This window comes from Gopherus evgoodei, chromosome 13 (genome assembly GCF_007399415.2).
Source record: "Gopherus evgoodei ecotype Sinaloan lineage chromosome 13, rGopEvg1_v1.p, whole genome shotgun sequence".
Lineage (NCBI taxonomy): Eukaryota > Metazoa > Chordata > Testudines > Testudinidae > Gopherus > Gopherus evgoodei.
The window spans coordinates 26,557,087-26,581,319 of NC_044334.1; the positions used below are offsets into that span (position 1 = coordinate 26,557,087).

Consider the following 24,233-nt stretch of genomic DNA (forward strand, 5'->3'; position numbering starts at 1 on the left):
ATTCTCCACCTCCCCTACTGCCACTAGGGCTAGTTAAATTATTCTGCAGGAGCCAGCACAGTAGAACTAAAGTACTGTGACAGTTGTACCATGGCAACTGTACCTGTCTATGTCTGTCATTCTCTAGCTGCAGCTGAGAAGCTGTCGAAAAATAATCATTATTTGGAAGGTAGAAGGAGGGTGCGGGGAAGGAGAAAAGAGACAGAATTTAAGACAATACAATTCTGCTTCTACAATCACTTGCAAATCTGTGCAGACCTGGGAAAGGAAATGCCCTTTTAACACTAGCTTTAAAGTAAATCTCTTTACGGAATTTAGTATCTTGCACAACATTAAACCTTGCAAAGTGGGATTAAATACAACAAAATTAAGAAGCCAAACCTGATACGAGCACCTGTTTAAAAATGAGTTAAATGGAGGGATATTGAAATTTTAAACCCCTTCACTGTGCTGCTGAAAGGGGATTTTTTTTGCCCAGTTTTTGGAATTATGCTTATTCTGTTTAGCACGCAGCCTAACTGTGTAATTACACGATAGACTGGAGTAGAATTTAGTGCCCGTAATACCAGTTATAAAGAAGAGCCCTAATTATGTACATCTCAGGTAAATAATACATCAGGGGGCATGGAAGGACATAATTATTCTGAAAACCTACATAATTACTAATTTACTGGGAATTTCAGAAAGCTTTTGATAAGATCCCTTATAAGCAACCATGAAGGAAAATAAACTGAGTAAGGGGCAAAACGTTGTTCCATTTCTGAAAACAGTCTAAGCAAGGGGAAATGGTGCTAGTGAATAGTGTCTTTGAGGGCTCTTGGGAGGGGAAGGATGGGTTTGTGGGGAGGGTTCTGGACTAGTACTAAGAAGACCAGGGTCCTGATTCTGGCTTTGCCTCAAACCCCCTGTGTGGCCTTTGGTAAATGTCAGCCTCAGTTTCCCCCTCTATAAAAGAGGATAATTGCTACCTATTTCATATGAGTGTTGAGGGCAAATTGATAAGTACTCAAAAGAAGCACATTTGGTGGTGCCTGAGCACCACAGAAAATTCAGTTAACATGGATAAGTGGTGTGACAAAGTTCCTCTTCTACCTTGGTGGGTCCTGCGCTTATTGGCAGATTTGCTCACCTCAGTGATCTTCCCCACAATCTGGGTCAACTTCTTCTGTGTCTGAACAGGAGTTGGGAGGTTTGGGGGAACCCAAGCCCACTCTCTACTCCAGGTTTCAGCCCAGGGCCTCGTGGCTTGCAGCTGTCTGTCTATAGTGCCTCCTGTAAGAGCTGCATGACAGCTACACCTCCCTGGGCTACTTCCCCATGGCCTCCTCCAAACACCTTCTTTATCCTCACCACAGGACCTTCCTCCTGGTGTCTGATAACGCTTGTACTCCTTAGTCCTCCAGCAGCACACCCTCTCAGCTCCTTGCACCTTTTGCTCCCAGCTCCTCACACACACTTTCTCTCCTCTGGCTCCCCCTCACCTGACTGGAGTGAGCTTTTTAAACCCAGGTGCCGTGATTAGCCTGCCTTGATTGGCTGCAGCTGTTCTAATCAGCCTGTCTGCCTTAATTGGTTCTAGTAGGTTCTTGATTATGCTAGTGCAGCCCCTGCTCTGGTCACTCAGGGAACAGAAAACTGCTCATCCAGTGACCAGTATATTTGCCCTCTACCAGAATCCTGTACCCCTCTGGCCTGGGTCTGTCACAGTGGGTATTGGGACAGTAGGGTTTCTCTGTGCTAACGATTTGAAAGGTGATTATACAGTGAGGTGGTGGTGGAGAGATGCCAAGTTTAATTCACAGAGCAAAACAACAATGGAGCCCATGCCCAGATGGGTTTAAATCTCTCTGGGAGAACAGAGCAGGAGGATGAGAGGCGAAATATGTGGATTAATATACTGAAAATGTATATTACAGTTCCCCACCCCCGAAAACTTTTCTCAGATACTGATGGGCTCTGAACTTGTAGGATCATGTGAAGGGAGGGAGATTTAGGAAATGGGCGAGACTGACTTCAGTGGAGTCGTATATTAGGCAGAACTACACACAGCTTTCTACCCCGTATGTGTCATGTATTATTGAAAAGCAGAGGGGACACTTTGTGAGTTATAATCAGATAACACCGTAGCTACCTCACCTGCAGCACTGTACCTAGTGTCAATCCTCCCCTCTCCATACAGCTGTGAGAAGGGCCTGAGAAGGGGGCTGGCTAGAGGCAGAGAGGCTAAAACTGGTGAGATACGGACAGTGTGCTAGGGTTGTATGTTTCAATTTTGAATTGTATTTGTTTCTCCTGTGTTGAGTCCTTTAGGAGGATGATTAAGGCCTCCCTTAATTTGCGATATTGCGGATCTTGCAACATTAGACTTCCATCGCAGTTTTGACAGCGGGAACCCAGCTGTGTGTGGGGGTGACAGGAGAAGCCTCTGCCACCCTGGGCAGCCGACTGTGGGAGCACCCACTCTGAGCCCCACACACGGCGGAGCTCCTACTCTTAGCCCCAGGATCCAGCTGTCAGCCACAAACAGCTGATAGCAGGAGACCCCACTCTCAGCCCTGGGCTCCCACTCTCTGCCCCAGGTGGCTGACAGTAGGAGCTCCCACTGTCAGCCCCACACATGGCAGGGCTCCCGCTGTTGTCAGCTTTTCCAAATTACTGCAGATAACAGATCTGTTATTACTTTCCATGATTTTCCCTGGCTTGTCTGCAACTCAGCAGCAATTATTTGACAATAATCCTACGATTCAAGTAAGGCCTTAATGATAATGCACGTGTTAAACAAATACTGAAAGCCACCTTGGACTTATTTCTCTTGGGATATAAATTATTCTGGTGGGATTTTGCTTGTGGTTTGGGGGAGTCCAGGTCTACAAAAACTGATGCTTAATCCTCTAAGCAGCTACTTTCCCTCTGTTAATAGTAGATGCACTATGCATTTCTTCTGCTGTATACCACGCTTCCTAGCTCTGCCTGGATCCTGAACCTGAGCTCTGGGGTTGCTCCATTCTTCCCGCAACCATGACATCACGTGATCTATACAGATGCTTTTAATCTCAAATGTGTGGGAAGGGGTAGCAGGACCCAGCAATAAAACTTCAATCAACAATGGAAACAAACCAGTCAACTGGTGGTCCTGAGTGAGAGGAGGACATTAGCAGGAGCATTAAGAAAAGAAGGGATTTGATGTGACAGTCAGAAGACAAGAGGGCTAGACATGCAGAGAGTTAGCGCTAGAAGAGCTAAGCCAAGGTTCTTAGCCCTGGTGCTAGAATCCTGAATCACAGAAGGAAAGTGCCTGAAGGGGTGTGAGCGCCATGCTGGGGGAGTGAGGAGGCGGGAAAGGTAGGTTTGGGACAGTACCTTAAAAGGAGAGAAGTGAGAATGATAAGGCAACAGTTGCTGGCTGGTCTGAGCTCAGCAAAGCGGCAGTGAGGGGGTGTGCTGGGATAGATGTGACTGGCAATGTGCCACTCCTATGCAGTGGCTGAAGAGAGATTTTGGAAGAGCTGCAGAGAGCGCCCACTCCAGGAGCTTCGCTCCCTGCATCCTGCTCACTTCACCAGCATCTTTTTTTTTTCTTTTTTGTACCTGTTCACAACATGTTGTTTTATTTTACCACTTGAAGCAGGTCCCATTGACTAATCCCCACCTCTTCCTATAGTCACAGTAAGCTCAAAAGAGAGAGAAAAAGCCGCACTTCATTTGCAGGTCCTTCTGCTGTGTGTGTCGCTAATGACCACTCTAATTATGATATCGCACAGATATCCTTCAGGGGCTGCCTAATCCAGTTGCCTTTTGACATCTCATTGGATCAGGGGATGTTTGGAAATTTTTGCGATGAAAAGGGAGTGGGTCCGGGGTGAAAGAGTGACCACGGGAGAGCAGGTCTGGGTTTTAGCAGCAACACTTGGTTGTTTCCGCCTACTGCCCTGCTCCCTCTTCTGCTGTATCATAGGTTCGCTGGTGGGCCAGTTCTCAGAAAGGCTTTAGAATCGTTTTCCAAATGGAGGAGCGAAGCGGGCGGGGGGGGGGGGGGAGGCAATGTGTAAGAAAGTGTTTGCAGCGGGGGTGGTGGCAGGGAGTCAGCAGAAATTAGCATGAAAGGCTCCTCTGCCATGCTGTGGAGAGCGAGCGGGGAGATAAAACGAGAGCGTGCTTTGTGCCTAGCCGGCGACATGATAATTGGCTTTCCTTCCTAGCGAACTTTGCAAATGATGCTCTTTAACTCGTCGGCGAGATAAACAGTTGCTGCGGCAGGTGTGCCGAAAGTGCCGTCTGGATGTAATTAGACATGTTCTCAAGAGAGTGCCCTGAGAAATCTAACCGTGGCATTCATTCTGGGCACTTCCCATGGGCCATGCCACCCACCCCCTCTCCCTCTCCCTCTCCCTCTCTGGCACTTCTCCTTTTACTGTGGAAAGGAAAGTCCTCCTGCTGGCTTGCTTCTGTGTTAGTTTGGACCACGTGTGCGCCACAGAATAACTGTTAGGTACCCTTTGGCTGCAAAACCCCAGTTGACCAGCTGATTTTGAAGCCTTTCTCTCTGTCAGTCACACAGGGCTTGAGGCAGTTTGCCTTGTTTGCAAACCAAAATCACTCTCTTGTGTCTTAAAACTCATCAGACCATTTCGAGTGTTTCATTATTTTTCTTTACCCCTTGAAAATATTTGCATTTGCATTGCACCTTTTTTTTTTTAATCTCAATGCACTCTGCTAGCACTAATTAATTAAGGAATTAAGCCTCACACCGCTCCATGAGGTTGGTAAATATTATCCCTATTTTGCAGGTGGCAGACTCCAACAACAGGGCTGTTGTGACTTTCCCAAGGTCATACAGCAGATCTGCTGAGTCTAGAATAGAACCCACAAGTCCATTCTCATGTTATAACTATTGGATTATTTAACAGATCAAGCAGCTGATTAAGGGTTAGCCGAGCTCTAAATACTGGCATCTGCTTGAGCTCTACCCATAAGGGTTAGCTCTGGCTTTTAAAGACAGCCACTCTTGATTTTCATGGGATGTTTAAATAGGGTCCAGCCAAACAGCATTCCAAGCTGCTACTATTATTTCACAGAGTAGTCTGCCTACCTGGAAAGCTTGGTGTTGCCTTGAGAGCTAAAATATTTGTGTTTTCTAATTCTACTTCTCTGTTATTCTGAATCTAGTCATATAATCTTCAGGGAAATGAGCTAAATATGTTGAATGAGATTGCAAAGCACATACAGCATAAGTCAGGATCATTTAACACAGTGCTGAAGTGCAGCTCCTTCTGGGGTGGAACATGGCAATTGTCCAATAGGGCACACCAACACTAACCAACGGTGTAGGTCTGGAAATGGAGAAAAGTTAAGTACCATCTCCATTTGAAACTACGGAAGGGATTAAATAGGCAGAGAATTGTTATGCAAGATGGAATTTGGCCTGGACACCAAGGCTAACAATTCTACTCCTGTTAAAAGCGCCATAGGCTATAAATGACCATAAGTAGGCGAGGCCATCTATTTTCCATGACACCGATAATATGGAACCTCCAGAACATAGTGCCTCCCAACACCGTTGCAGGGCATTTGCTTAGTGCTGACTCGGAAGAAAGAGTGCCCCATGCAAAATCAGCATCACCATGTCTTGCAGAACTCCTGACTTCCTTTGCAGATCTCTCATCCACATACCGGCCATGCTTAGCATGCGAGATCACAGTTTTAGACAGCATGTGCAGTCGTTCTAGACTTCTCTTGCCTCTTCCTTCCTTAGTAAAGATGCTCCTGTATAAAGGGGGGATCTGTTTGCTTTGTGTCCAGCGTTTCCTTCTTCCACAAGGCATACCCCCTATTTCTGGACTCCTGCCACAGTCCTTTCCACAGCACTAGTTTGAGAGGCCTCCAAACAAGCCTTGTAGTGTAGGGTGAGCAAAGAGCCAACCAAGTTTGAAGACAAAGGTGCTATCTAATAAATCATGGGATGCACACTAGTCTGGGTTCTTCTCATCCACGCTAAGAGGACACTTGCTTGTAACACTGGTTTAGGGGCAGTGAAAGGTGGTGATCGATATTTAGTGTCCTGTCCAACAGGATTACCTAGTGCAGACAAAGTCAATCGGTGAGAAGCTACTGCATTAACCTTGTGTTCACATTCGTCCCTTGGCAGGTTATTGTGGGAGTAGCCCCTTCTTAAGATTGCTTTACCTCTGCAAACCAATGCCTGTTCTGCTGGAAAGGACCTCCAACAACCTTCTCCTGCCTTATTTCTCAGTCAGGGCTGCTGGCAGTAAGAGCGATAGACTTGTTTCAGCATGTCAGAAGGCTTTACTCCATTCCTGCCCTCCTTCCCGCGCATTCATTCATTAATTTTCTGAAGTTACTGAGGAGACATTATTGATGATGATGATAATAGTAATAGGGAAGATATGTGGCAGATTAATTCCTGAACTCTCTAACAGGATTTAAGCTAACAAGAGAGGAGGGCTTTTTTCTTCTTCCTCCTTTCAGATTTTTCCTGTGCTGGGGATAACGACACCAAAGAGTGTTAAATTGGTTCTGAATGTCCACCTCTGGCTGTCCACATTCTTGTAATGATTTCATTAGCTTGAATTATCCACGTTATTTTCTTGTAATGGGATTAGCTGTACCGGAGTCAGCTGAAGACCTGAGGGGGAGGAATATTCTGCTGTGTATTTCATTAACTCTCTCATGTAGGGGGTGGAACTGACCACGACTCAGCCCAGGGGCAAACCTATTTGGCAGGGTCCTTCGTTCCAAAAGGAGGAGGAAAAAGAAAAGAGGCCATTATTCCTCTGTAATCAGTAAATCGGTGTAGGAGCAGAGACTGGCAGAACAGTTTGTTGGCGAATTGCTATTTGGGGATGATTTATTAAAAAAAAAAAGTAATAAAGAAAATCATTGCCAAGCAAAAACTAAATTTTGCTCAGATGATGCAGAATTTAGGCCTGATGCTGTAGACAGCATTTTGCAGGTCAGTGAAGGGAGAAGCTACACTGCGCTTGTGTCTGCTTGGGAACTTTGCATTCATTGCCCAGAACGCCCAGTGTTACTGGCAAACTGTTAAATCTTTTCTCGACTAGACTTTGCAGTGTAATTGGTGCTGGATTTGCTTGAAATGGGAGATGGGCTTTCTAGCTTATATATTTGGGGGGCGTGTCTCAGGGGTGATTCCTTGCAACAGTTAGATGAACCATCTTGTTCTTGGGATGCACTGTATATAGTGTCTTGTGTGACCATTTGTATAGATCAGTTTTGAAATTATGCTCTCCCTTTCCTTTTTGGAGTCTTTCAGCGGAGTTTCCTTTGATTAGCTAGTGACTAACAGCTTATCACGCTAATTCTGATTGATCTTTGCTCAGTGTCTTGGGTCTAAGAATAATGACGCCGTTTCAGAAATATATAATGTGAATGGGCTAAATTATGGAAGCATCTAGTACAATCATTATTATTTATGTAGTGCCAGAGGCATGCTGGACACTTTACAAAGAGGAAGAGAAGCTCCCTGCCCTGAAGAACTTACAATCGAAATAGATATTATTCAGACGGAGAATGGGATGAAAGGACACAGCAAAGATGCAGAGCAGTCAGGGTTAGAACATGTCTTGCGGAGCCAGCATTGCTTGGCTGATTTTCTTGTGGGCATCACAGCAGAAGTAGGTCTTGAAGGGAATTTGAAAGAGGAAAAGGAGGGGCCTAGGGACAGTGTGCAGGGGCAGCTGTGGAAGAAAGCATAGAGATAGTTGTGGGAGATGTGGACAGACAGGTCATCGAGGCTGAATTTGGTTCAGCAGTGACTGCAGGTCACAGGGGCAACACAATTATAGAAAAGAACAGGTCAATAAGTGCAGGAGGAATACAAAGGAGTTTGATGATGAGGACAAAAAGCTTGAACTAAACAGGTTGGAGAGCGAGGACACCAGTGGAGGTATCCAGGTATGGGATGATGGAGCCGGAGTGAAGAGTATGGACACTGGTGGGGGGAAGAGGGAGGGGCAAGGGGTGTCAATGAGGAAGAGGGTACAGTAATTGAGATGAGGGCCTGGAAAGGACTTCTGGGGGCATGGACAGCAAGATGGTGATAGACCTCGAGGTGTTAATGGAAGCAGGATTTAGACATGGCCTGGGTTGTGTAAGGCAAAAGAAGGGGGAGAGGTCAGTGATGGTCCCTAGGTTACAGACTTCAGTGACAGGGAGGATGGTGCTTATTGGCAACAGCAGCAGGCACCACAGGGAAATGTGTGTGTTGAGGAGGCGCACGTGCTGCCATATTTATTTGTATTCTCCTTCATGTTCACCATTAAAGGAGCTCAAGTGCTAACACCAAGTATCTGGGGCCTTCCTGTGCTGAGAGGTGCCAAATAGGCTTTTTTGTTATCCACCAAACTAAACCAAGGATCTCAGTCCATTTAATAGTAACATAGCATCCTCACAGTCAGCAGGCCATGGGCTCCTTCTTCCAAATCACCTGTTCCCAGCTGATGGGGAGTCTAGCGGCTTCCGTCTGCTTCTCTCTCTGTTCACCCAGTTGGTTAAGAGGAAATCCACCCAACTGCTGGAAGATTTGATGGTGTGGTGGGAATATTATTGACATCAGGATAGCCATGCAGACAATCTGCAAACCTTGTGCTGCTGTGTATGTTTCAGGGGGAGCACTGATGTGTCCCACTAGCTGGGGTCTTGCACAGGAAATCTGCTCATCTTGCTCATTTGCCACCTGTGACTTTTGGTTTGCCTCGGTGAATCCTCCTGCAATTTGTGGGTTGTAGAGGCGCAGATTGGGGCTTGTGCGCAATTGGGGAGACGTATGTGACCCTCTCTTCCTGAATCCATAGAGATGATTCACCCCAGTAGGGCCAACGTGCTGTTGTCTTTGTGTGAATATTGTTCGGTATGAAGCAAAGTCACCTCTGCGTCTTTTACGGAGTGAGCGGTGATGCACCGATGGCCGTGAGAGTCCTGTCGCGCTCTCAGGCTGTGTATGAACCCTAGCACTGATGCACTAGGGAAGGAAGGCTGGTATTCTGTGTGTGAGGATCCTTTTGGCTCTCACTGAATTGTAATGCCAGAACAACTGTTCTTTTTTACTCTGCTCCATTGGCAGGTATGTAGCACAGTACAAATGAGGGAATTCCAATTCCCTTCCCAACATCTCAGTTCAGTCATTAGTTACTTCAGAGAGTCAGAGCTCTGGTCCTGCCCACGAGTGTCCCATGAAGAAAGGGTCAGTTGCCATTTCTGAGTCTCACTGGTTTTTTCCTTCATCTGTACAGAGGAGGAGAGGGTGTGGGTCGCACAGTGCGTCGCTTTGTGTTAGCTCCGGCAGCAAGGTTCCTCGCCAACCCTCTGGTTGATGAGTCCAGTTTGCCACACACTCATCAGGGAACTATCCCGCAGAGAGAGAGCTGCATTTTCATACTTACACCTGTGGGCAAGTGGGATTTGTGTACATCAGAGTTGGTTATAGGGAAGGGAGGGGGGGAATGTCATTGATCTGAGCTGCCATAAAGCACACCTCCCTCTTTGTACGTGTGAATGCATAGCACACCCCTTCAAACAAATTAGAAATGTGAGACCACCTCCCTTTGTTCAGAGCATAAACTATCTTCCCTGGATAAGGGATATCCCATTCAGGAGAGGGTAATTGCTTCCGCCCTCTCCCCCCCAATAGCTGGATGAAAGAATAATTGCATGCATGAGGTGTGAGTTTCTCCACCGAGGTGGCAAGGGGAACATTAAAGGCCCAGTCTCTCCACTTCATTCACAGCTGCTCGTATGATAATTGCTGTGTTATGGTTTCTAATTATCAACACTGTAGGGTGGCTCTTCTCCCTAGCCCCAGCGGGGTCATCTGTGCTTCTATTGGGAGTCCCAGTGTATCCCTTTCTACTAGGGTGACCATATAGCGTATGGGACAAATCAGGACACAAGGTGGGAGGTAATAGGAGTCTATATAAGAAAAAGCCCCAAATATCGGGACTGTCCCTACATTTTGTCACCCTATCTTCTACCCAGGCCAGGTCTCTCGCTGAAGAAGCTTGCATGGAGTTCCCTTCTGAGCCCCTCGTCAACTGCTCCATGGATACCACTGTCAAGTAGCTCAAGTCTGGTGGAGCTGGTGTCTATGCCCTCCAGTCCTCTCCGTCCCCTAGGCCCAAGGGACTCAAACGTGCTCAGCTCCCTTGATGGTGTCACTTGCTTTCCCAGAGCCCCTCCAGGTGTGTTAAATCTGGCCTGCCGCCCGGGTTGTGGGTATGCCCACCTCATGCTCTTAGCTGATTTTATGCACTTCGGGTGAGTCTGAACATCAGTGGATTTTCAGGTCATCTCTCCAAACAAACAATCCCCAGGGGTCAGTATGAGTGATTATAATAACGTGGTGATAATAACAGCAGGAGAGCTACAGGTGGAGTTCAGCATATTTCCCTCACTGACCTCTTCCCTGGGCTTCTTGTGGGCAAGGCACAGGACTGAGAGGCAGAAGAATAGTGTTCTTTTCCCATCTCTGTCACAGCCTGTGTGTGTAACCTGGGTCAAGTCACTCAAGCTTTTTGACCCAGATTTTCACAGGTATGTAAGTGTTCTTCTTCTCATTGTTCTAACACCTGATTTAGAAGTCTCTCTCATTGAAAATCAATGGCAGTGTACCAAAATACATTTAAAAATCTGGCCCTTCGTGCCTCAGTTTGCCCTTTGTTATAACGGGGGTGATGCCCACCTATCTCACATTAGGGTTGTGGGACTTCCCATCAGGGTTGTACGTGGCAGTGAGAGATTTCTTCCATTGAGAGGAATATCATATAAGGTCAAAGTATAATTCATATTCCTTTGTGTGCATGTCCCATGTCAAAGGCACTTCTTCATGCTCTCCACACCAGGCAGTGCCACCAAAGAAGCAACATTCCAGAGTGGATTTGATTTAAATCACTAGTCAGGAAGACTTGATTTAAGCTGGTTTTCTACATAAAAGTGCATTCTTGTTGGTTGTTATAACCTAAATACATATTCTTCACAACTCAGAGATAGATGTAGGTTTCATTTTTAGAAGGTACACACTATACTTTTCAAACTGATTTATTGTGAAAACTTTTCAGATGAGTTTTCCAGCTGTATCAGAAAATGAATGATTGTTTGGTTATTTCATTTACCAAAGGTAAATTGGGAAGTGAACTATCTCCAATCAACAGGTTAATTATTAATATTTGGAGGATTTTCTTGCCAGGCTGTATTAGGAGGAGAACATCACCAGACAGACATTTAAATTGTTTTATTTAACTAAAACAACAACATTAAGTATTCTGGATGTTTTTTTTCAACAACAAACATAATATTTTAACAAAAAAGCATATGTCCCTCGCTTCTCACATTAATCTTCAGACTTCTTCTCCTTGTCCAGATCTATTCAGTCCCCAACAATCTTCTATTCATTGAACTTTTTGAAACTTTTCACTTTTCAAGAGAGGTAAGGGATTGACTCTGTGTACACAAATTTGCAAAGGGACAATAGAGTTGAGATCTGTTATTTCTCACCTCTATATATTATTTATTTATTTTAAAACGTTTGTTAACAAGCATGTTACCTCTGGGGAGACAAATCCACAGTTTGAAAACTACAAAACTAAGCATCTCTGATGGTATCTTCTACACTGAGCACTGAGTCCCATTGGGTGGATAGAAAGATTAACCCAAATAATCTATACAGAAGCCTGTGGAACCTCATAACATTGGGTTCCTAATCTATGAACTATTGGAACTCATTTACAAATCTTTTTCTTAAACATTACATGAATATGTTGTCTCATATTATAGAATTAGAATTTATGATCCCTATTCCATGATGAGATATCTTTGAGCTATAATATATCTTAATTAAAACTCTTTAGAAAAGATTTTTCCTCAAAAAGTATTTTATCAGAAAAATCCAATTCTTTTGATTTTTTTTTAAAATCATTGATTTTTATCCACCCTGCAACATTCCCCTGTTGGAAGCATGACCTGATGTTGTCTAGTAGTTTGAGCGCTGGTCTGAGAGCCAGGAGACCTGTTCTAATCTGACCATTGACCTGCTGGGGTGGCTTAGTCACGTCACTTCCTCTCTGTCTGCTTCTTTTCCCCTCCCGCTCTTTGTCTTGCCCCTTCAGACTATAATCTCTTTGGGGCAGGGTCTATCTCTTACTAGGTGTGCATAGACCAGCAGGGCCCCAGTCTTGGTTAGCTCACCCAGGCACCACTCTAATACAGATAATAATAGAGAAGTATATAGAGTTCTTGCAGTCTCAGTTCCCCCTAGCCGCCTTGTGGGATACTGGTTCCCCACCGAAAACAATGTCGTGTTTCCACTGTGTTTAGACTTGAGCACTCCTGCTCTCCAAGGCTGTTGCGCCTCTTCTGTTTTATTCTGTTTGTTTGTTTCCTTAGCACCATCTCAAAGGGGCGGGGGGGTTGGGAGGCTGGAATAGCTACGAGGAGCAGACGTGCAGATTCATTGTGAGGATTCATAATGCTACATTTATACACTGCACCGCCTGAGGAAATTGGATAGATGAATGCCTGGTCATGCTGCCAGTGCAGCGGGTTAACTCTCTGGATTTAGCTTATATCATTTCACGAGAGCATTTACGGCCTTTACTGTGTTTAGTCTCGGTCGCTCTTTGGCATTGTAGCATCTCCAACTCCTTTGTGTGTGTGTAGATTTTCAAATAAAATAACATATCTATTCAAACCCAGTCCACATTAAATATTTATTGTCTGCAATTGGTGCATGTGTGTATGATAACTGGACATCTAAAAAAAAAAAAGAAAAGAAAGGGAGCTGGAGCTCAGCTGCAGAGAAAGGTGGCCTCTTGTGGAATTTCTAAAATGGCAGCATCTCTCTCTTTCTCTCTGGGGGTTGTGGGGAAGGTAAAGTATTCAAAATCATCCTTTGGCTCTCACAAGCTCCGTTTCCCTCTGCCCCAGCCCATCAAGGGCTCTGAAGTAAGAGAATAGCTTGAAAAGAGAAGCCCATCGGACAGGATTGGGAAATAACTAGTCAGCTGCCTGATTCTTTAATGCTTTACAAGTTAGGATGCTGCTAAGAGGATACTCGCGTCCACGGGGAGTGAGGAGTGGAACCTGTGGGAGATGGGGGAGCTGTTCCCGGAAAGACATGCTAGCACTGTGGGCCTTCCTGGCTTGGCTTCTATCCCCATAGGCTCCTGTCCTTTCCTGGTTCACATCAGTGCCCTGTGTGCAGCGGCTGATTTTAAATACCGCCTGAAAGGAATGGAGAGTTCACCATAGATTGAGGCCGGGTGCTGCTGCCTAATATTAAACTATTACCGAGGAGATGTACTTGTGCGTTCAGCACTGTGTACAGTGGTACAGCGCAAATCCTTACTTTCTTCCCAGCAGAGAAGAAACATGCCAAATACTGCAAAGACGTCTTCTGCTGTGTTCGGGAGTGTCTGGTTGGAAGACTCTTAGTAACCAAGATCCGTCACTAAATGTGGCCTAGAGAAATGGTACAGCATTTGCCTGCAGTGGTCATTCTGTAGCTGTCATGCCTGCAAGGCGTACATGAAAGGGGACATCCCTGTAATCAGGGCCGGCTCCAGGGGTTGTGCCGCCCCAAGCAGCCCAAAAAAATAAAAAAAAAGGCACAATCGCCATTGCGATCTGCGGCAATTCATCAGGAGGTCCTTCACTCCGAGCAGGAGTGAAGGACCCTCCCCTGAATTGCCGCCGAATACCTGAATGTGCTGCCCTGCTCCCGAGTTGCTGCCCGAAGCACCTGCTTGATAAGCTGGAGACCTGGAGCCGGCCCTGCCTGTAATGACACTGCCTTGGCTCATAAATGAGGTGGGTTTTTATCAAAGTTTTGTTTCCCTGTCTCTTATTCACAGCACCTTTGGAGAGCTGAAGACCGTCCGCCTGCCAAAGAAAGTGGCTGGGACAGGATCTCACCGTGGCTTTGGATTTGTGGATTTCCTCACCAAACAGGATGCCAAGGTGAGCTCAGCAGCATAGTCTCTCTCCCTATCCCTCCCTCTTCCAGCCCTCAAATGTTGTCTGCTTTCTGGCCTTTCACTTAAAGAACAGTGGCCTTGTCTAAGGTAGGATTTCAGCAATCAGTAGCTTACTTTATTGTGGCTTTCCTTGGCTGCACTTGGATTTTGCAGTGGTGCATCTTCCTGAGTGCTTGGCCTGCAATAGTTGGGCTGTTTGCTATTTCCCAATGTAGGCGAGGCCTAAACTATAGAGTTTTCGTCTAAGGTCTTCACATACAGAGGAATCTGATTGAATGATCACAATGGTCCCTTTAGGGCTTGGAATCTATAAATCTAGGACTAGCGTTTCTGACTGGCCAGAGAAGCTGTCGTGTAAAAACCCACCAAATGGTATTGTGTGGCTTGAATAGCATCACAGGTGGAATGGACACAGGTTTGGAAGTTAGAAAGATTCCTCGTTCCAGTTTTGGTTTTGTCACTGGTTGACTCTAACTGGGCAAGTTATTCCCAACTTTGAGCCACCATTTCCCATTCATAAAATGGGGATAAAGATGCTTCCCTAGTCCCACCCTTTGTCTGTCTTGTCTGTTTAATTTAAATTCTTTAGGGCAGGGATTGTCTCCCACTATGTGTGTGTACAGTGGCTAGCACAGCGGAGCCCCGATCTCAGCAAATACTATTCTTACACATATAAGAATAATCCAAGGAGTTCCTGGATCCCAACTGTATGGCAGATGACAGCCTGGTTCCAGTCAAAGGGGTCCTGATTGGGGCTGGAGATAACATGTACAGAGCCCGTCCACCTCAGCACCCTCTACTGGCTGTTGTATGTGTTTATAACTTGTCTCTGTCTCGAATGAGTTGCTGCATCCCATACCCTGAGGCGCAGAGGTTAGGACTTGTGGCAGGGAAAAGCAGCAAGACTCAAAATAAAGGTTTTGGTTTTTCATGCTCTGCTGCTCCCCTTCCCGCCACCTATGCCTGTAAGGGGGACAGATGCTTTAGAGAGGCATCCTAGGCTGTCCGTTTGTCTCCATGGCCCAGGAAAGAGTAAATGCCTTCTCCCAGGCCTGGTCTACAGTGGGTGGGGTGGGGGGGAATCGATCTAAATTACGCAAGTCGGCATACTTAGATCTACTCACCGCGGTGTCTTCACTGCGGTACGTCGACTGCTGCCGCTCCCCCCGTCAACTCCGCCTGCGCCTCTCGCAACGGTGGAGTACAGGAAAGCGCTCGGGCGTCAAGACGCGATACATCGACCCCCACTGGATCGATCGCTGCCTGCCAATCCGGTGGGTAGTATAGGCGTACCCCCAGAGTCTGTTCAGGCCCTTTCTCCATGGCACCACTTACTGGCTGCACTGACAATCTTTAACAAGCCCCAACATGAAAACAGTTCAATGTAAATCCAACTCCCTGCCCCTGGCAGTTCATCTCCAGTCTTCCCCCAGAGACCTGGAAGTCCCTCTTTTCTAGGGCCTGCCACCAGAACCACTCTGCTTCCTCTCCCAGGCCCAAACACTTGCTCTTAAAGAGGACCTGCCTCAAAACAGGGCTGGCTGTCCGCAGACCCCCTGCCCCTAAAGGAGCAGAGTTCTCTGTTACACGTTTCACCTGGGCATCATTCCTCAGATCTGTAGTCCCGTTTGTGACTTTGTTTGTCAATGGACACTGACGTAGCAGTAACTCTCGAGGGCACAGATTCTGTTGTGCTGGAACATTGTTCTGCCTGGTCTTGCTAAGAATCCGAGCGTACGGTAAGTGTGCCACCCATCGAGAGATTCCTTAAAAAGCAGGAAAGCACAAAGCAAAGTAGCTTTGTTTTCTGTTTCTTTGAGGGATTTAATTGTCTTAATAAAGTGCACACCAAGTTCATTCTGTTGGCCATCTAGAAAAGAATGAACCACATATTGATGGGTAGGATTCTGAATATTGTACACACTTGCATAACTGGCTCCCAGTTCAGTGCTATGTGAACGAGAGCGGGGGAGGCAGGCTGAGAGACCTCTGAGCTGAATTGTTGTGGATTGTGAAAGAAGAACCTATTGTAAGGGGTAACATGGAAACATTTTGTAAACGTAAAATGTTTGTTGTGTGATAAAAGCACTTTTAGTTCCTGTGAACTGCCTTGTCCACCCGTTTTGCAAGGCGATTACAATGACTCCGAGTGAGTGAACTGGAATTTTCATAACAGCCTAAAGGAACTGGGCACCGAAGTGTCTCTCAGAATCCATTGTGTTTCAAATGGGTCTTTTAGAACCAGATTCTGATCCCCTTGCTCACGTTGAGTAGGACATTATTCCACAAGTAGCCTGTGATAGCCAACTCTTGTTAATACGGCTGCTGGTCCAGTGGGGCCATGATTGCCTCAAGATGCTCCTGTAGTAAGATTAATAATCCACTACTGAAATGCAACCACCTCTGGTGTATGACACAACTGCAGAACACAGCAGCTCTAGACACATTAGAACAGGAACTGAAGGTATCACCTCTAGTAACTGAAAGTGAGGAATGATATAATGATCAGCATTGGAATGTAGCCAGGGCAACTGTTTTTAACATCCTAACTCTTGTAAAAAAGTACCCTTGGATTTTAAAACTGCAGGCCAGGTCCTTGGTTTACATCTCTTCTGAAAGATGGATGTCAAGTTTAAAGGGAACTGGTTTTGTGACTGCATGGAGGAATTTGTTTTGCATAGATCAGTGTTGCTAAGCACATTGATTCTGATTAAAGCAGCACTAACTTATTTGTATGTTTCCTAGAGTACTCACTGCAGAGAACTGGGTTGTTTTTCCACTCATACTGCAAGCAGAGTTTGTGCTTTCTTTCCCCCCTGCTGATATAAAAATACATCTGGTCTCCAAATAGAAATTGCCCATTCAGGAAAGACATTCAACCCTTTAAAACAAACTTGAGCTCAGCTGGCATGGTAGGGAATGTCCTCAACTGGAACTGTTTTTTTTTAGGACAGAAAAGAAATTTGTCAGCAGTCTAATGTTATCAACCCTTTGTCCCTCTAATGACGCTGGCCCTAAGGCTCTTATGCTTGAGTGTTTAATATGGCAATGGGGAATGAAGAGGCAAAGCAGCAGTGTCCCCAAAATTAAAACAGCATTTGGAGATGGTGAGCCATAGCACTCAAGGGAGATTAACTGAGCGGTCCAGTCTCTTGATCTATGACTTTCCAAATCCCCAGGCCATCAGACACCATTACAAGCAGATTGTCTCTTCCATCTGCACAGCCCAATCCTCAAACAGCTTGACTAGCTGCCCCTTGGTTTTGGAATCCGTCGCAGAATTGCCCTTCTGACTTTCAAAACACCTTCCATCAACTTGTCCCACCCCACCTCTAGGCCACCTCTTCCTCTCTCTACCTTTCCCTGTTCATTTTGGCTTACCCAGCATCTGCCTCCTCTCTAGCCGTTCCCAGGACCTGGCTACCAGTGCTCCCGGCAGCACCACAGTTCAATGGCTCATCAGAAAGCACATTTTGAACATGTGTGTGATGCTTCCTGGCTGTGTTCTGGATTTAGCTGGCTGGTTTTCTTGAGGCTTTTTTGGAAATGTTTTGTATGCTGTTGGTTCACATCTGCATGGGCTCTAGATGCCTTTTAATGAGCGCCCTGGAAATGGATTACAAATAAGCAACATTGAATTTATTACTGAACTTTGCAAAGCATTTTGGGGTGCAGTTTGCTTAAATTTGCAAATGAAAACTGCATTAGGCTGATTTAGTCTATTCACAGCACATGGAGCAGCCATCGCTAACTCAGCTGGCTGACTCTCCCAAAGCCATATTGTTATTTTAGAACTCTGTAAGTGGCAGTTAGCTAGCAAAGAATTCCTGCCATAGTGAGCTGTTACATTAAGCTAAACCAAACAATGTAAAATCAGATCCACAAGGGTTCAGAAGCAAGGTTTTAAGCATGAGCATGTCCTTTTTTCCTTGGAAACTAGGTCTGTAGTTTTCATGCAAGCCCTAAGACATTTTGAAATCGGGAGAATTGTAAGGGTGGTGGAGAGTTGGAGAGGGAAGGATGCCGCTTGGGATTTTCATTTACCTGGCTCGGGTTGTACTAGCAGAGGTTGCTGCCATAGGCGGCAGGTTATATGGGCTCGAGGTGCCCGGGCGCCAGGAATATTCAGGGCTGGGGGCCCTGCTCCAGCAATATTTGGAGCTGGGTCTCTCCCCCGGCCCTGCCTGGATCGGGTCCCAGCCCTGGCGGGTCTCCCCCCACCACACCGCCCCGCCGTGTCCCTGCCTGCAGCGGGTCCCGGCCTCCGCCTGCAACCCCTCCCCCTGTGTCCCCCCCTCTGCTGCATCCCTGCCTGCTCATGCTGCCAGAGATCTGCTCCCGGCAGAACTGCTATCTGCTGCCCCAGGATCCTAGCGCCTGCCGTCCGCTAATGGCAAGGCAGGCTGCCCTTACCTTGCTCTTCTGCCCTAGCCCTGAGCCTCTCCAACACCCTAAACCCCTCATTCCCAGCCAGAGCCCTCATCCCCCTGCACCCTGATCCTCATCCCCAGCCAGAGCCCTCATCCCCCTGCACCCTGATCCTCTGCCCCAGCCAGAGCCGTCATCCCCCTGCACCCGAACCCTCATCCCCAGCCAGAGCCCTCATCCCCCTGCACCCGAATCCTCTGCCCCAGCCAGAGCCCTCATCCCCCTGCACCCGAATCCTCTGCCCCAGCCAGAGCCCTCATCCCCCTGCACCCTGATCCTCATCCCCAGCCAGAGCCCTCATCCCTCCGCACCCTGATCCTCATCCCCAGCCAGAGCCCTCATCCCCCTGCACCCGAATCCTCATCTCCAGCCAGAGCCCTCATCCCCCTGCACCCGAATGAGAGCCATCATCCCCCTGCACCCTGATCCTCATCCCCAGCCAGAGCCCTCATCCCTCCGCACCCTGATCCTCATCCCCAGCCAGAGCCCTCATTCCCCTGCACCCTGATCCTCATCCCCAGCCAGAGCCCTCATTCCCCTGCACCCTGATCCTCATCCCCAGCCAGAGCCCTCATCCCCCTGCACCCGAATCCTCATCTCCAGCCAGAGCCCTCATCCCCCTGCACCCGAATGAGAGCCATCATCCCCCTGCACCCTGATCCTCATCCCCAGCCAGAGCCCTCATCCCTCTGCACCTGAATCCTCATCTCCAGCCAGAGCCCTCATCCCCCTGCACTCTGATCCTCATCCCCAGCCAGAGCCCTCATCCCTCCGCACCCTGATCCTCATCCCCAGCCAGAGCCCTCATTCCCCTGCACCCTGATCCTCATCCCCAGCCAGAGCCCTCATTCCCCTGCACCCTAATCCTCATCTCCAGCCAGAGCCCTCATCCCCCTGCACCCAAATGAGAGCCATCATCCCCCTGCACCCTGATCCTCATCCCCAGCCAGAGCCTTCATCCCTCTGCACCTGAATCCTCATCTCCAGCCAGAGCCCTCATCCCCCTGCACCCTGATCCTCTGCCCCAGCCAGAGCCCTCATCCCCCTGCACCCGAATCCTCATCTCCAGCCAGAGCCCTCATCCCCCTGCACCCTGATCCTCATCCCCAGCCAGAGCCCTCATCCCTCCGCACCCTGATCCTCATCCCCAGCCAGAGCCCTCATTCCCCTGCACCCTAATCCTCATCCCCAGCCAGAGCCCTCATCCCCCTGCACCCGAATCCTCATCTCCAGCCAGAGCCCTCATTCCCCTGCACCCTGATCCTCTGCCCCAGCCAGAGCCCTCATCCCCCTGCACCCGAATCCTCTGCCCCAGCTCTGAGCCCCCCCGCAGCACAAACCCCTCATCCTCAGCCCAAGCCCTCATTCCCCTGCAGCCTGATCCTCTGCCCCAGCATGCAGCACCTCCCCCTTCCTACACCCCCACCATCAGCCCAGAGCCTGCACCCCTCACCCTTTCCTACACCCCCACCATCAGCCCAGAGCCTGCACCCGAACTCTATCCCAAAGCCTGCAGTCCTCACCCCCTCCTGCACACCCACCCCCTGCCCCAGCCCAGAGCCTGCACCCAGCACCCAAACTCCTTCTCAAAGCCTGCACCCCTCCTGCACCCTAATCCCCAGCTCAGGACCTGCACCCCAGGCCTTCCCCCCTGAAACCCCACCCAGAGCCTTAGGCAGGTGGAGGTGGAGTTTGAGGGGGCGGAGTTGGGGGGGCTGGTTCTGGGCACCACCAAAATTTCTACAAACTTGCCTCCCATGGTTGCTTCTGCTAGGTTGTGGTGGAGTTCCTTTTTGATTTGCATTTTTCAACAATCAAGGGCACCAAGAGCTTTTAAAGGTGTATCGCTGTAATGAGACACTAGTAAGTGGACGGTTAGAAGTCTCTTCCAATGAGTTTCAGTCTTGGATGAGCAGCTGGCCATAGCTCTGGTTATCAGCCAGTAGGTTGGATGGGGATAAATTGTGATCCTGAGGATCAAATTCACCCAGCCTCCTCTCAGAAGGTGACCTGAAAAGGAGAGAGAGAGTTGAGTTTCTGCTCATTTCCTTTATGATGTATAAAGAACATCAGATTTTTTTTCTCGGTTTATATTAATGATATTGGGAATGTCAAGTCTCCTCTTGCCTATGTTCTTTTGGAAAAATTCCAGAGGTGAGGGCTTGGGAGGAGCCTTCTCGGCTCTTGAGATGTAAACAGTCTGAATAGAAAAAAATCACTCTCCGTCTATACAATTATGATTTCTCTGGTGACTTCGCAATATCTTGTTCGCTGGTTGTCCATAGATTCTTCCTGTATAGACATGACCTGAATTTCTAATGTTTTTTAAAAAAGGAACAGGGAGGATTAAAAACAAAGAAGAAAAAAAATCCTAGTAGACCTTCTTCATATCTCCTAAAGAAATTAAAAAATGGCACAAACATATCTTCCCTTCCCCTGCACCTTCTTTTGGAGGTCATCTTGAAGGTGGTCCCACAGACACTACAGTTCCCAACATGCAATGTTGGGTTAACGTGTTCAGACGGACTGGGTGGAACATCCCAGCATGCTGGGACCTGTGGTCTTTATGGGCAGCATCCTCCATTAACAATATAGGTGGCTGCAAATAGGTTCATTTGATATAGATGCAGTGCCCAGTTGCCAGGCAAGCGACCAGCTGGAGCCCCCAGTAAGGCAAAATGTGGCTGTCCTGGCAATATATTCTCATTCCTGACTGTTCTCAATACAGCCTTTCTTGTCTTCAGGTTGTGGGAAGTAAGAAATTAAAAAGTATAAATTAACAAATGAAACCTAGTGATTAGAGCTGCAGTTGTTTGCCGGGGGTGGAATTGCTCTTTTTGCTAATGTAAACAGCCATCACAATTTCCTGCTCCCGAGTGCTCCCCCTACCCCTCGACTATTTGTTTAAGCCAACACATTGCTCTGCTAATTGGGTAACATTCCATGTGAAAATAGGCCTTTAAAACAACAGCGGCGACAAATAAAAACAGCTGTAGCTGCAAAAGTACTAGGAGGAGAAAATACACCCAGCTGAAAATTAATGCATCCTTCCTTTTCCAGTTTAGGATCATATAGTTTAGAGAGGAGGAGGAGAAAGAGAGAGAGAGATGAGAGGTCAATAAAATAATGAATGGGAGAGGGCAGGCAAGTCAGGAACTCCTGTTCACACTTTTTTTTTTTTAATGTTAAAATGGGGGAGACATTCACTGAAACAGGCAATATATTGAAATAGCAATTTTTTTAATGCAACAGATACTTAACTCGTGGAATTCATTGCTTCAGGAGCTTTGTAGGAGTCACACAAAAGGATTAGACATTTATATGGATAAGAACATCCATGGTTATGTCTGGATAAACATATATAAAGTTATAAAGTTGCCTTGCTTCAAAGTATAAACCAGCCATCAACAGAGTAGGGCCAGTAAGAAAAATAATACTCCCCCTCTCCCCCTTTGGCAGGTTAGTCCCTAAGGGTTTGTCTACACTGCATTGTAAACCCGCATCTGCGGGACCCAGGCTTGCAGACTCGGTATTTCCAAGCCTCGGTATTTCCATTCTGCATGATAAACTTGGATTAATGATTGCTGGATCCAGGTCTCTCAGCCGTGCTCACACATCCACACTGCACTTTGCAGACCTGCCACCTCGGGTCAGTAGCTTGAGCTGCATCCATACTGCAAAATGACAGAACTTAGAGGGACTCAGACTGTGACCCGTCCCTCAGCAGGGTCTTAAGACCTGGTTCCTGAGTGTTTACTGAGCCGAGTCAGGTTGATTTGTGAGTGGATGGAAAGGGGAGTTGGGTTCAAATAGACATAACCTGTCCTTGCCCTTCTTGCAACTTCCTCTAAAGCATATAAGACTGGTCACTGTTGGAGACAGGAGTCAGACTAGGTTAATTCTGGTATCCTGACCCAGTGCCAGTCTGAGTAACTACATACAATACTGTCTGTCTAAATTGTCCTTGTTTTAATTGCATATGCTGTTCAACTCCTGTCCTGAATAGTTGTGTAGTGTTACTGTATGCTGTTAAACAGCTCTTGTGTTGCACCCCAGTCTTCGTTTCACTTCCTGGTGAATTGATTTGTTTTTCACTCTACATAAATGTAAGTCACTGTAGGTGTTCCCAGGAGCGGCACCAGGGTTTTTGGTACCCTAGGCGGGGGTCCTTCCACGCTCCTGGTCCTTGGTGGCAATTCTGCGGTAGGGGGGTCCTTCTGCGCTCCCGGTCTTCGGGGCACTTCGGCGGTGGGTCCCGGAGCGAGTGAAGGACCCGCCACAGAATTGCCGATGACGACCCAGAGCGCGGATGGACCCCCCGCCGCCGAATTGCCGCCTAGATCACCTGAATGGAAGTGTCAGCCCTGGGTGTTCCATAGAAGTCAGTTTACAAACCTTATAAACACATTTTATTTCAGCCTTATCTGACACATTTAAGAGAACATTTTAGTCTTCCTGTCTAGCCCTGACAGTGTCTGGGCTTGTTCTGAAGCACTTTGCAGTCCCTTGGAATGAATGGTGCTATAGAAGTGCTGGCTCTGTGTGTTTGCATAATGGGGCCCACTCCTGCAATGTCCCGAGCACAACTCCGAGGATCAAGCCAGTGTTTCCTGAGCATTCCCATTGATCAGCTGAGAATACAGAAAGTCTGTTGTGTTAATGGTACTGCCGGCACGTGTGCCTTCAATGTCAATGTGAGGTTATGGCCTTCCTAACGTTCTTTAGCAATAGCAAACAATAGAGAAACATTCAGACCTTTTGATTGTGTGAGAAACAAAACCACAACAATGAAATAGGAAGCAATTCCATTTTGGGGTTCTGGTGCATCCGGATTTGCTCCCGTGACTTATGCAATCACTAGAATTTAATAGAAGGGAAGACTTCTTACCCGCAGTAGCTGGAGTTCTCAAAATGCATTGCCTCAGTGGACCTACTTAATCATAAAACTGTGCTCTTGAATCATGCTTGTGATTCACACTCTCACTTCGACATACCAGGAGAGTGACATGGTCTGTGGTGGTGTCATAGATTCCATGGCCAGAAGGGACGACTGTGGTCATCTAATCTGACCTTTCCTGGCCTGAGAGGCTTAGATGACTGCTCCCGTTCTAAGTAGACGACCACTCCAGGTTGTACCGCTGTTGTGTTGTGCTAAGCGTACGCCTGGAGGCAGTGCGGAATGGCACGTCCAACCTGTGCCAATGTTTCTCAGCCGCACCCCGTTTTATGTCTCCTCCCCCCCGCCCCCACCAAATGCATTCGTAAGAGACCATGCTGAAGAAGACTGCTCTTCCCAGGAGAGAGAGCGGTCCTCAAGGGTACATCTACACAGCAATTAAACACCTGTGGCTGGCCCGGTCAGCTGGCTCGGGCTCTTGTGGCTCGGGTTGTAGGGCTGTAAAACTGTTGTCTAGATGTTCACATTCGTCCTGGAGCCTGAGCTCGGGGATCCCGCAAAGCAGGAGGGTCCCAGAGGCCAGGCTCAAGCCTGAGCCCAAATGTCCACACTGCAATTTTTAGCCCCGCAGCCCGAGTCCATTGAAGCTGAGTCAGCTGACCAGGCCAGTTGTGGCTGTGCCACAGGACTTTTATTCCAGTGTAGCTGAACCCCTTGAGTAGCTGGATTTCAAGGGAAAGAGTCCATAATGAAGGTGTTTAGGAACATCAGCACCCTGTCTGGATCATGAGGTGGGAATGGGCACTGGGGGATGGATCACTTGATGATTACCTGCTCTGTTCACTCCCTCTGAAGCACGTGGCAGTGGCCACTGTCAGAAGACAGGATACTGGGCTAGATGGACC

The 24,233-nt window shown here is 47.5% G+C and overlaps 1 protein-coding gene across 2 annotated transcripts in view; it reads left to right on the plus strand.

Annotated features, from left to right (window-relative positions):
• Positions 1 to 24,233, plus strand: part of RBM19 (RNA binding motif protein 19) — a 116,613-nt gene that overhangs the window by 56,217 nt on the left and 36,163 nt on the right. For both annotated transcript variants that reach the window (XM_030582731.1, XM_030582732.1), the window contains exon 22: positions 13,881 to 13,986. In XM_030582731.1, the coding sequence (XP_030438591.1) occupies positions 13,881 to 13,986 (106 nt within the window). The remainder of the gene's footprint in view (positions 1 to 13,880; positions 13,987 to 24,233) is intronic.